The sequence below is a fragment of the Phyllostomus hastatus genome, unplaced genomic scaffold (assembly GCF_019186645.2).
Source record: "Phyllostomus hastatus isolate PE091 unplaced genomic scaffold, TTU_PhHast_1.1 phas_contig_40, whole genome shotgun sequence".
NCBI classification, from domain to species: Eukaryota; Metazoa; Chordata; class Mammalia; order Chiroptera; family Phyllostomidae; genus Phyllostomus; species Phyllostomus hastatus.
In genome coordinates this window covers 63281559-63295851 of record NW_025333872.1, presented here as the reverse complement: position 1 = coordinate 63295851, position 14293 = coordinate 63281559, and the positions used below count along the sequence as shown (strand labels likewise).

General features: G+C 38.1%; 1 protein-coding gene across 3 annotated transcripts in view; it reads right to left on the bottom strand.

The window, feature by feature from the left end:
- The window catches only part of DSE (dermatan sulfate epimerase), a 61981-nt gene that overhangs the window by 32449 nt on the left and 15239 nt on the right, over window positions 1-14293 (bottom strand). The window contains exons 2-3 of one of the 3 annotated variants that reach the window (XM_045843900.1): window positions 10771-10858; window positions 6052-6520 (exon numbers count right to left, since the gene is read on the bottom strand). In XM_045843900.1, coding sequence (XP_045699856.1) covers window positions 6052-6467 — 416 coding nt within the window. In that variant the 5' untranslated portion in view covers window positions 6468-6520; window positions 10771-10858. Of the gene's footprint in view, window positions 1-6051; window positions 6521-10770; window positions 10859-14293 lie in introns of those variants that run through there. The other 2 variants (XM_045843899.1, XM_045843901.1) reach the window with 2 other exon arrangements.

The following is a 14293-nucleotide window of genomic DNA, read 5'->3' as shown; positions in this document are numbered from 1 at the left end:
GCTTTACATGCATTATCTTATTTAATCCTTGCCACAATCTTATTGATATATGGGAAGAATCACCACATTTTATAGATGAAGAGACTGAGGTTTAAAGAAGTTAAGTGACCTACCAAAGGGTGTCTGGCCAATAAACTGGCAGCCAAGAGGCAAGTACACCTTCTGTGAGGTGCCCTGTGTCCTCCATGGTTGGCAGTCTTACACAGAAGTCCCCAAAGCCTGTGGACTAGAAGCGCATACCAGATGACTAGCCACTGTCAATTAGAGCTTGGACAACAAATCCTTGCTGTTACAATCCTATCTTCAATCTCTTTTAAATGCATGCTAAGTAAAATATGGTCAACCTAACTGCCCTTTTCTTAAGCGATTCAGGATCTCTAGGGCCTTCTAATAATCGTTGGAGTGAGTTTTCTGTTTGCATTCAACTGTAGATTAATTACTCTCAGAACTTGCTGAGGGTGACTGTAATGTCAACCTCACCACATCTATTGAGACCTTGGCTTAGATGTACAATGTATAGGGAAGCTGCCTGATAGATATGCAGTCATTTCATTTTTCTACATATGCAAAATTCTACTGAAGGACTAGGCTAGATGGGGGGAATAGGGACCTGTGGCTAACTGTATGCTCTTTTCCTCCACCTCATTTTATGGAACTTTACTTTGGAGATCTTCCATCCGGGGATATTACAGCATTCATTCACGCACTCGGCAGAAATGCACCTGATGTTGGGGATACACACATGGGCAAAACACACATGGTCCTGCCCCTCAGTCTAGTCTGTGTAATGACAACAGCATCATACAACTCATCACATGTCACACAAGGATATTCCTGAGGCTACTGTGGAAGTTCTTCATGAAAACCCCAGGAGAAATTCTGTCTGATCCTTATGTCCAAAATAGCATTTCTACAGAGTAACTGATCTGTTTTTAATCCCAAGGCACTGTGTACTGAAAACTAACCAAGCCTACTTTATCTGTGGCTAAAAAACTCAGAGCCCGCCTGTGGCCCACTCATGGTATATAGGATACATTTCATCAATATCTCATTCCTGGTCCAGTTGATGCCTCTCATCTTTTTCTCCTCTCTTTTCTTTCTCAGCTACTTCTAATTTGAATCTTATATTTTCTGTTTCCTTAATCTTCTGAAGGAAAGGCACAGTAGAAATAAGTAAAAATAAATACATACATGCATACAGAAATGTTAAAAAAAATTAGGAGAGTAGAATAATATGTGCTGACTCCAAAAACTCATCATAGAAACTGACTTTATGGACATCACTATAAACCTCTATTAAGAACTGCTTTCATGCCCTCGCTGGTGTGGCTCAGTGAATTGAGTATCGGCCTGCAAACCAAAGGGTTGCCAGTTTGGTTACCAGTTTGGTTCCCACCTGGGGCACATACCTGGGTTGCAGACTGAAAATAAATAAATAAAATCTTTTTAAAAACTTCTTTTATTATTTTGCTACTTTATTAAGCTCTTGAGGAAAAAAACAATGAAAGATTTTTAGTTATTTGGAGTTCAATTGTGCTCTTTTTCTTAACTATGTCAGAACTGAATGCACAAAGCAACCATTTATAAATGAGAATACTCCCATGTGCCAACTGGCATATGCAGAACTTGTTCTAGTGACTAGGTGATATTATATAAAAATGAATTCCTTTTAAGTGCAATAAAATGCATTTTCTATTGTTACCAGCCCTAGATTTATTATCTCAGCTCATTAAGCAGACTTAAAATGGTAGCATGTTAAATTCTAGCCATGCTTTCACCTAACACAGAGCCCATGGCAACCCAAATCTCATTCAGAAGATGAGATCTACAGGGGGAAAAGGCTTAATTGAGATGTCGAAGACATTATTAGCTGGGAAAAAATAATTTGCCATTACATACATATGTTAAAATATTTTTTAAATTTTGATTTTTAGAACTAAGTTAAGAGCAAGCTTGAGTTACTGTATTTTGCCATGTATAATGTGCACCCATGTATAATGTGCACCCATGTTTTTGGCCCAAACTTTCAGGAAAAAAATCTTGTTTTAAGTTTTTAATTCAATTATTTATTTATTTATATTTAGATATTTGTTTTTTGTACTATAAAATAATTTTAGCACTTACTTTTGAGCATATAGTGGTACAAGAAATTTTATGTAACAAATAATCACAAAACACAAGAACAGATTCAAGGTATTTCAGGTACTACCCATGTATCATGTGGATACTTATTTTTCCCTCAAAAATTTGGGCCAAAAAATGTGCATTACATGTGGCAAAATATGGTACTTTAATTGTTATGAAGACTATGAGCACTGCAGAAGGGAGAACGAAGGAGAGAAAGCCTCTGCAACAGGATGGGGACCTCTGCAAAGGCAGACTCAGCGCACAGTCTCCTCTCCCTGTGCTGCCAAATCCCCACCACATCGTCATGTCTATCAGATTTCCTTCCCACTCTGTGGCACATTATATCAGATGGACACATGACAAGATTAGTAGAATTAGAGAACATTTTCCATTCAACATTTACAATGGCCCAAGATTCATGGGTAAGTGAATCTACAGATGTGATCTTTCAGATTTTCATTTACAAAATACTCAGATGAAATGAACCACATTAATAAATCTGTGTTCATGCTTATCTCAGATGTGGGTCTTTCTAACACCAGACAAAAGACACGTCATCGTGACTTTGCCCTATGCCTTCTTCACTGGTGTCACCATCAGACTCTTGGATGCACAGGGAAAGGCCCAGGGGAGCATCGCTTAAAGTTTTAATGGAACAAAGCCAAAAGGAAAAATTTAGGAGTTTTGAGAGCAATCTAAACAAAAATGAGTAAACTCTCCAAATAAATCCCAAATACTATTCACTTAAAGCCTACATATACCAAGTCATAAACCAAACAGGGCCTAGGACTAAGTAAATAAGAGTAACAATAATTATTATTGTGATATTCTTATCTATTGGAGGCTTAATATGTGACGAAAGCTGTGCTAAGTACTTCACATTATCTCACTTAATCCTTATAATCCTATGCAGTAGATACTGCTGCTACTGTCACTATATATGTCAGAATGCTGGGGCTCAGACACAGTTGCAGACCGGGGAGCTGGAGTTCGCACTGACACTTTCTGCTGCATTTGAGGGCAGCATGACACAGACCTTTAAGTAGGTCACCAACGTACTCATTTCTGAGAAGAGAATATAGCCCCAACTTCAGTTTCAAACGCCAGACATTTGTACCCCTTACCCCAGGTGCAAATTATAAAGTCACTGGGCTCTTTCTTCATCTTTGAATCCCTGGACCCCAGGACAGTGCATGACACAAGAGATACTCAATAAGTGTGTGGTGATTAAGTCAACGAACACAATTTGGTTATTGGTTTTCTAAAGAGTGGAAATGTTCAAGGAAATGGCAAATGTATTCAGTCCAATGAAGCCACTGTAAAAAGGTTTTTCACCCCAAAATATTAATTATTGATCTTTTGTAAGTAAGAGCTAGTCTTTTTTTTCCCTCTGAAACCAAATACAAGTAAACTATCCTGAGACAATGCCCACCCCTGCAACATACTATACTCCTCTATGCATAGTGGGGATGCATGATTTAGTGGCTTTCAACAGAGATAGTTAAACTATAAAAACACTGAACAGTGTTCTAAGTTTTCAAAAAGTGATTATGTTCAACTACAAATTGAAATGAAAATTTAAGAGTCTAGGGATTAGGTGTGGTAGCTTTTAGAGAGTTAAAATTTCCATAAAATCATTAAAAAACACAGCCTAGTAACAGTACTTGCCAAGACAAAATGTTCCAGTAGCTCAAATTTTTCTGCTAGGATCACTTCTGGAGCTAGAAACTAGATGAAAAGATAAATTCTCAATCTCTGGCCTTCAGCTTTTCGGAGGGCAAGCAAAAGAAGTCAATTGTTCAGAATGGTTTTTAGATTATTGGATAATAATGGCATAAAGTTATACCTATTTTTATCAATACTAACATGAATAAAATACTAGTCTTCTAGTAAATTTCTACACATTTCCAATAACCAGTAAATATAAACCTGAAAAAACTATGTAAAAATTGTCATTTTTATTGGAAGTCATTTATTCTCCTTTGTGATAGAAGTATAATCCTCTCTAATAACAGTGTTCATTCAACCTGATATTTATATGCCTGAATGTTTAATACTATAACAAACAAAAGTGCACTAGTTGTGCAATTCTCTAAATGTTATTATATTTGTGCTAAAAAAATTTCCATGGAAAAAATGCTACTTCACTGTCATCTACTCTTTTATGATGTTAAATAGATTTTTTTTACAGTAACCATCTCTCTAGAACATTTCAAATTTCACTAGGTATCTAAAAAATATGGGGGGGGAGCTTTGAAAGAAAAAGTACCCTTGTAAAATAACAAAGTTTTTTTCTAGTTGTTTTTTTTTTTAAATTTATGGATTTGAGAGAGAGAAACATCAATTTGTTGTTCTACTTGTTTACACATTCATTGGTTGACTCCTGTATGTTCCCTGACCTGGGATCAAACCTACAACCTTGTTGTATTGGGAATAACTCTTGAGTCAACTGAGCTACCAAGCCAGGGCCAAAAAGAGTTTTTTCCCTGAATAAGTATACTTGTGATTTTTAACTAACTACACAGTGTCAAGTAATTATAATATATACTATATAATTTATAATTATAATATGATAATATAATCTTATAGTGTAAATATCAAATAAATTTTCATACATCTTTTATTTTCTTTTTTGGCATCAACAGAGTAAGATCAGTGATTTAGTGCCAAAGTCAGAAACTATTGCATACAAGGTTCAACAATGAAACAAAAATTTTAAAAAGGTCCTTTTCAATCTCAAATATTATAAAATTTTTAAAATGTTTATACATACTTAATATGTCTTTAAAATCATCTCTGATATGGATTTAATGCAAACTCTTCCATAATCTTTTTCAATAAGAAATTCCAGAAAATTCTTCAAGCTCTATAGGCAAACAACAGTCTTTACCATACTGGCAGAAATTTAGGAAGAATTCAATGCCTTCACCCCATGAGAGAAACTCAGGAAGCTTGCAAACTACCATCCCTATGAAATGTAAGATTTAACTCACGTGAGGGAGATATAACTCATCACAGCATTAAGTACATTCACTGACTTTCCTAAGCATTTAACAATGAGGTTTCTCTAGCCCTATGACAAGTAGCAGTTTATGTAACTTTAAAAGGGTATTTCATATGGTTTGTAAATTTTTTAGTGCAACTAAACCATGAATATGTATTAAAACATAGTTTAAGTAAGAATACCCACTGAATCTCTAAATTAATCAATTTATCCATATCTTTTGGGGAGCAAGTAGGCACATCAGCTATAAATATAGTTAAACTAATCAGAAAGAGAAAGATTATCCTCAAACCCGAATTTCAGCATGTAAATTATTACAAATAAGAATTCCTCACCCAAGTATCCTACAACACTGATTTTTCTACAGGTTTGTATAATTTGCTGGTAACTGAATAGGATCTTGTTTATAAACTGCATATTAATCCCATCACATTTACTTTTAGCTCCTAATTATCATAAAAATAAATGTTATCATGCAAAACATTTTAATTGTCTGAAATTTCTTGCTGAATAAAGGTTTTAACCACTTGGAGGTAGGGTCAATCAGAACCTAAGGGCAGATGACAATAATATATACATATATAGATTCTTTTTAAAAAGGATGAAAAAAAACTCTCAATAATCAAAATGGTACTGTTTACTCAACTCAACAAATTATTTTTTCCTTGGTTAGGTTGTATCTAAATATTTTCCTTCTAACTTTAAACACAAAAGTTACGAGACCTTTTGAAACTGTGGACCTTTCAGAAGCCACTGGTAACACAAATCACAAGTAACTCCTCCCTTCACTCATGCTCACTCACACACACACACACAAACAAGTATGGGAAACTCTGGCCTCTTGAGATTTCATCTGAGTATAAATTCATTTCTTTAAATTGCAAAATCCATACAGTAAGAAGAAAAAGACAAAAATCTACCAACTAGGCTGAGCTGCCATCCTCTCCATGTAGTCTTTGGCCATGTCTCGGGCTTCAATGTTCTCAGGATACAGCACACAGAACATCGCCAAGGCACCCAAGTTGTTGCCGTAAATTTCATTCCAGCGGGCGCTGTAGTCCTTGGGATCCCAGGGAGGCAGGTACTCCAAGGGGCTGGACAGCATGGTATGCACGGCTTCTGTGAGCCGGGCAGCGATGTGTGCATGTGAGCTGGTGGCCCTGAGCTGGAGCTCCGCCACCTCCGCCCTGGAAAAGTACAGCATTGGGTGGTTGTCATAGTTGGCATTGGTGAAGGGAATCATGACTTCTGGGTTCTCGTCACTGACGTAGGCTGACACAAAGCAGAATAAAGATATGAAAAACACACTGGGAGCCCCCCGTGTGTGAGTCCTCATCGTGGCATCAGATCTCCAAATCTCCAAGGCAGCCAAACCATCTTTGAAAGATACTACAAGAGGAAGAAAAAGAAGAGAAAAATATGTTAACTAAAGAAACACTGCAAAGTAGAAACATAGTAGGTAGTCAACCCACTTACTAGGAAAAGGTCTAAATATGAGGTCTGTCCAGAAGGTATTCAGCCATGTAATATGAAAAATAAAAACATTTCTTGAAGAAGATACAAGATACAAGAAACAATGAACATAGGACAATGATGCCTTAGTCCCCTTCGAAGTAAGCACCTTGGGACATCACACAGTTCTCCCAAGCTCCATCAGCCACCTGTCATATTTTCCTGAATCTCATCCATGGTCTGAAATTGCTTCTCTTTCAAAGGTGATTTTAGTTGTGGGAAAAGCCAGAAGTCACAAGGTATCAAATCTAGCGGCTGAGTCACCTGGATGATTTGATGTTTTGCCATAAAAGCCTTCAGAAGACGTGAAGCACAAGTGGGCATATTGTCATGATGAAGCTGCCAATCACCAGTTGCACATAGCTGCAGCCTTCTGAACCATTTGAATAGTTTCCACAGAGGAATATTCAAGCTTAACACAAAATCTGATGCAGATTTATTGCCCTACTCACTCAATTATTTTGAATGCCATAGCCACACATGCTCACTCAACAGCATCTACCATCCCCACTGACTAGTACAGTGAAGTTGTCATTGTTCACACATGTACATTCCAGTCCACTCTCCTTGGCTGCCAGGTTACATTGACGTTGCACAAATTGTTCTTGTTACATTAACAACAGCTGGACTTTTTCCCAGACAGGCCTTGTATTGAAAAATAAAGCATATATGAATTTAGATTTTTTCTTTTTAACCATGTATATGCTTTATTTTTTTTTAATTTATTGGGATGACATTGGTTAATAAAATTATATAGGTTTCAAGTATACAATTCTATAATACATCATCTGTATACTGTATTGTGTCTTTACCACCCCAAGTCAAGTCTCCTTCCATCACCATTTATACCACCTTTTACCTTATTCCTCCCCAATCAACAACAAAATTTAAAAGAGAAAGAAACTCACTGAAGCTTAATTATTTAAAATTAATTAATTAGGTATGGTACACCAGGCATATATTCACTGTGGAACACAGAACTTTGGACTTGGGGAAACAGAATAATATTAGGTTGGCCAAAAAGTCCATGTGGTTTTTTCCATAAAATAAAAGACATTTGGTTTCATTTTCATCGAATAACTTTATTGATTTGAATAGTTTGAGTATGTGGGCTATCTCCCCCACATGGTATAACATTGATTGTTTTTAAAGGATGCCTCAATTTGATCGCTATCAACTTCAACTGGTCTCCCCGACCAACTTCAACTGGTCTCCACTGGATGGCGCATCCACTATCCAGTGAGAAATCTCCAGCATGAAACTTCACAAACCACTTTTGACATGTTCGATCAGTCACAGCACCTTCTCCATACACTGATCAAACCTTTTTTTGTGTTTCAGTTGTGTGTTTTTACCTTTGTTGAAATAATAAAGCATAATATGCTGAAATGTTGCATATTTTCCTCCATCTTCAATATTAAAATGGCTTCCCCAAAATTTACCAGTTCTGATCAGTTTATTTTTTAATGCACACTGATATGATAGCTGTCACAATACAATCTAACAAAATTGTTTCAAATGAAGTTAAAGACAACTAAGCGCTGCTAGAGTCATCTTACAGAAAAAAACCAAATGAACTTTCTGGCCAACCCAATACTTCCGTAAATAGGCATTCTTCTCATAGTTAGCACACAAAAAGTTCAGGTTTTATGGTTATTTTTTAGCCACTAATATGAAAACCACAATAACCAAAAGCTGGTGGTGAAATGTGGTCTGGGAATCTAAACGGACATTAGGGAAAAACCAGAAAATCCTATCTTTCTTAACATAGCCTCCTTCACTCTAATCTCTCCCTGCTTCCTAACATTCTATATTTTGAACCAGGGATTAGGATCAATATGTCTATGAGAATGTAAGCAGACAAAATATTATGAGTAAGGCTTAATATCCTCTTTGTGTCAGCAGAAGGTGGGGACAGAGAAGACAAAACCAGGGTAAACATCTGCCAGGCCCGGGCATTCCCTAGGCTGCCATCAGCAAGCATGCAGGGAAAGACCAGACGCGGGCTTGCTGGGACTGGAAACCGACATGCCTTCAGTCAGGAAATAAAATCCCAGAATTAAAAGGCTAAAATAACACGTGTGCATTTCCCCCTTATTATTTGAAACTACTGTCTACTTTTTCATTGTGCATATGGGATTTTAGTGTCATTCAGTAAGTCAGACATTTAAACCAAGCTCACATATTTTCTTATTACTTAACTTTCTTTATAAAGTCTTTTTTTTCAGTGGCAGCTTTGCTCACAGGTTAAAAGAACGTCTTTTAAATGTAGGAACATTAGAAAAAAAAAGAAAGAAAGAAAGACACCCTCAGCCTAGTGGTCTATGTCTCACATCTGGGATAAAGCACGCATAAAATCCCCTAGAGGAAAGTCAGGGAATTCTTGAAATTCTTCAGAGGGGAAAGGTTATAGAAAGCAGACTAGAAAAAGACAGCTTTTATGTAAATAATGAACAGTAGTTTTCAATTATTAAAGGGAGAAACTGATCGAGAAAAATCACCCCCCCCCCCCCAGCTGAACACAAACTATTTCTCCAAGGAAAAACTGGCTCATCACATTCAGAAAAAAGAAGACTAAGGATTTAGCACACATTAGAGATCAATCCAGGTTCCTGACTTGCTAAATGTCCAAGAGAAAGGCACTGGGGCCTCACTTGTGGATACTGCCATAAATTCTAGTATTCTTTATATTTCTCAAAGTGCTATAGCATATACACACAGTGTAAGAAATCAATGGTGGTGGTTTTGCAAAGGATTTCAGATTTACTTCAAGAGAAGAACTGGTGGTGAATTAAAAAAGATCAATGTAGTCATGCTAAATAAAATATATAAAACAGAAATAACTCTTGGACTCTGCCTATATTATGTCTAGCACCCAAACTTCAAGGCAGCTGGCTGGATCCTTCAAGGTCAGAGACCTGGCCAAAAGAAATAATCCTTCATGGCTGTGTCTGAGAAGGGGTGTGGGTCTCTAGCAACACAAAGACGTGGCTGGATCTGAAGTAATAATGCTCAGCCCCCACGGCCTCCCCAACCCTAGCTTTATTTCTTGCTCTTTTCAGACAATAATTATGCTAACAGTTTTTGTAAAGCCTGTGTGTATTAAATTCCCAATGTCTAAGATTGAATGCAGCCATCAATACAATTAACATTGTGGGGGTTTTAGGTACCCAGAGTGAGGATGGATTGGAAACTTCTCCTTTAACTGACCCCTACATGCATAGAATTAAAGATCTTTCCACTACTTTTTTAAAAATTGATTTTGAGAGAGAGAGCGCTCAACATTGATTTGTTGTTCCACTTATTTATGCACTCACTGGTTGATTCTTGGGGATCAAACCTGCAACCCTGGCAAATCAGGAAGACCCTCTAACGGTTAAAGGGTCTAATGGTTAAAATCTAACCAACCAAGCTGCCTGGCCAGGGCCTGGTTTTTGAATGTGCAGCCCCTATTCTAGGTGGGTAGGGGGTGGCTTGAGTTATGGATAAGAAACTATGTGGAAACTAGACATTCTCTATTTTAGATTCTGTATAAACATTCCCTCAAGGTGCTTAAGACTGTTTTTTTTTTCTCTTTCCTTATGCATAACATCCTCCTATCCAGGTACAGAGTCACTGAAAAAGTCAGCGTTGCTCCACAGAGTCCCTCACAATTTCGGACTCACACTATGCACCCAGCCACTTGTGCCACATTGCTTCCCGTTCGGTAGGACGTGCCTGAGTGTATTTAAACAAGAAGAGTTGCTCCTGAAGCACAGAACCTCATTAAGATGTTGTTCTGGGAATGGTGCCATCTCAATATGCCAACTGTTATTGAAGGTTCCCTAGTTATTACTTGAAATTCATGTGAGGGTGTCAGGGCAGCAAGGCTGTGCGTTACCACACATATAAAACATTAATTCTTATTGGAACTCCATGTGGGCCAGCGCAGAACCCACAGAAACTCTGCAGAACGATCGGCAAAGACTTCCCGGGGAGAAAAACCCACAGCCTTCAAGGTGGCTGACATGGTGTGCTGCCTCCCTTACATCACACTCCACATGCCCAACCCCCAGCGCTCTCCCAGCTACTAAGGCCTTTGTGCATCTATTCGGATAATTCGTTTGCCCTGCATCTGGCTGGATTACCTTGGGTTGTTCTGGCTGTTTATATACTGTGCTTCACAGAAGGCAGGACCACAGCTTTCTCTTCGCATCTCAGGGCTCAGCACTGTGCCTGCCACAGAAAACGCGGCTCATGAACTCTGGCTGAACCGAACTGACTCCTGGGCTTAGGAGCCAGCAGAGTAGATATCATCACTAAACGTGAGCAAGGAGAAACCTTATTCCCTCTTATTTGAAGCCAATGCAAGTTTAGAATTTTTCAGAAAAAACGTCTGCTAGGAAACTAATGGAGGGAAACACTCACAAGGCCTAGAAAGTGCTGTAGCCTAAAAAGTATGGAGGAAGGAAGGAAGGAAGGAAGGAAGGAAGGAAGGAAGGAAGGAAGGAAGGAAGGAAGGAAGGAAGGAAGGAAGGAAGGAAGGAAGGAAGGAAGGAAGGAAGGAAGGAAGGAAGGAAGGAAGGAAGGAAGGAAGGAAGGAAGGAAGGAAGGAAGGAAGGAAGGAAGGAAGGAAGGAAGGAAGGAAGGAAGGAAGGAAGGATAACTAAAGTCTAACCCAAACTTACTTTAAGCTGATAACCTATAGGGAAACCTAATTCCCATCTACCCTCTTAAGTCCGTCTAGAAAATTCCACCCAAAGCCCCTATGTCCAGCCTTTGGGTTTCTCCTTTAACCTCTACTTTGGCATTCTGTGAATGCACTCTGTAAAGAGAAGAGCTGAAATTAGATGAAAGGAACTTTTCTCAACATAGTTTTAGGTGAACCTCAGATGGACAGGTGTTCAATTACATACTTATTTCAATAAACATTAGGAAAAATTGTAACTAGCACAACAAACCTGAGATTTCAACAGATACAGAAAGTTCCTGTTTCAGTACAGTTAAATTTAAAAGTTTTGGGTGTGTGTTTTTTTTTAAGTAAATGGTTAAGGCAAAATTTGTTGAAGGTGGGGCCTGAATGACTCAACTTGGGGAGATGCTGAGAATGCTGAGTGAAATAGTGGCCATTCGTTAAAGGCTAATGAGTTTACCAGAATGGCCAACTCCCCCACCACAAAACACACACACACACACACACACACACACAGATTGGACAAATCATTCTGCACTTCCAGATGTCTGTGGATGATCTCTCAGCTATTTTCTACCTCATCGATTGTGTGACAGACCCAGCAGAGCCAACTCACTTAAGTCTTTAAGTTGCACTTGGCCCAGCTCAAAAGCATGGCATTTTCAACATGGCAAAATCGCAGGCTACCCTCCACAGCTGACTCTAATAATATAGGTTACCCATAAGTCAGTTCTCAGGACGTTACTGAGAGACTCTGTTAGGCCTCATTTCCCTTCAAAGTCTTTTCTCTTCCACTATAATATACTGGTTTTCCTAATCCAGGTTTCTTTCCCATTCTTTTGTCTCCTTTTTGCTCCTCAGAGAGCAAAACAGTCCCAAATTTACAACCAATTAATGAATACAATTGTCCTTCAAGAATTAACCTGTCACTACAAGACAATTCAGATAGCAATTTGACTACCTCTCCACCTGTATGCCCTACATATATCTGCAGTAATCCTAGTTTGACATTTTGCTTAGGCCAAGCCAAAAAATATAAAAAGTATTTAACAAGATGTCTAAATTCTAATTATCTTAAGCAGGTCCTTGTACAACAAAAATATGCCAGAAATTATTTTGCTTTAGCTCTGGTTCCAACTGCCCACTGCAGCTACTTTGATTTCTGACAGAGAAATTCTGTGTGAAGTGCTTTTCACATATTTGATCTTTTACTTACAATAAGTTAATGTGGCAAAACAATATGATGAAGTTACTGTATGCCATTACTCTAACAGTGTCTTAGAGTAAACTTCAGAGGCAGAATTAGAACCCGAATTTCCTAAATCCTAAGCCAAGTTTCTTTCCTATAACCAAATTTTTACCAATTCAACAACATTTCTGCCATCCTTCCAAAAGGAAAGCACAGAGTGGTATGAACGTTAAAAGAACTGAAAACTAGATTAGTCCACCAAGTTTCCAAAATGAAGTGTGTTCCCAAGTATGAGATTGTTTAAAAATTAAACTCATGGCACTGCAAATGTTCTTCCAGTTCCTCTGGCCTTACAAAATATAAAAAGGATTAAAAAATAATTTAAAAAATTTTTAAACATTGAATGTATAAGAATGTAATAGAGAAATCACCCTGCAGAAAGTAAAACATATCCTAAATTAGGATGGATTAAAACCCTTCTATAAGATGTGTCAAGTCTAAGGAGGACAGCATTATGATGAATATAATGTGCTGGGCAGACATGGGTATATAATTGCAGCTGTGCTGTCTGCTAGTTCTAATCAAGTGACTTTTGGTCCCAAAGCCTCCATTCTCTCATTCGTAAAATGGCCCCAACCTCCTGGGGAGATTAAATACTATGTAATGCAGAACCTGATATGAAGTAGGAGTTCAATAAATATTTGTAATTTTTTAAAAGGGGAAGAAGTTTTAGGCATAAGATTATATTATCCTAGTCATAAAATATTTTATTTGAAAGAAACAGAATATTATAAGCAAAAGAATGAGAACCAGAGATGTGAACTGACTAGGGCAAGGTCATGGCACATGTTAAGAGACAGCTGAAGCTCAAACACAACACTCCTGACTCTTCAACACGTTGTTCACAGTAAGCTCAACACTCACTAGGAAAGAAAGCATGCAACCCTTGAAATTTTTCAAGTATTAGTTGCTCCCAAAGAAAAGAACAACATCAAAGTAAACTATTACCTGAGTTTGATTGCTTCCCAAGGCCAGCAATTCTTGATGTACAAAAGGTTACACTTCTTACTGTATTCTTTCAAAAGAAAGTCCACAATAAGGACTGGGAAATACTGCTATCTCTGGCTGGGGATCTGTTTCCTAGTAATGAATTTATATTATGAAAGGGGTACCTGAGTTCTCGTGGAACATCTGCTGCCCTTGCCAGAACTGCTGTGCTAACCTCAGTCCAGGGTATGGTCTTGGCTCAGTCAATGTCATCAATATTTCAGCTGATCAGCCCAGGAAATGCTCTCCAACATTAATAAAACTAAAACTCTCCTTCCCCAACATAAATAAAACCAGAATGTCTGCATTCGTGTATATGGAATACAACGATCAAGCAGATTGGGAAATATTTCTGGCTTCATCAAAAAACTATACAAGAAGTAAAATTATTAGATAATTGCCTGTTGAACAAAGAGTCAGAACACAAGCAGTGGGAGGGGCCTTAGGCTTGGGGTGACTCAACCAGTCAAGATCACCACCATAACTGCACTTAAAAGGGGGCTGAATTGTTAGCATCTGGGATGTCATTAAAAACAAAATTTAAAAATTGAATTGTCATGGCATCTAGGAAAGACGGTCAAAATGAACATCCCCCACAGCTCCTGCCACCACCCCCATCCCTGGCCCCGCACCAGACTCACGCTCACCCAAGAGTAGCCGTTCCAGTTCTCCCAACCCAATGGATGGGCCCAGTAGTTAGTTACATGATTAAGAGAGTCAAATACCTCCCACACTAAGGCAG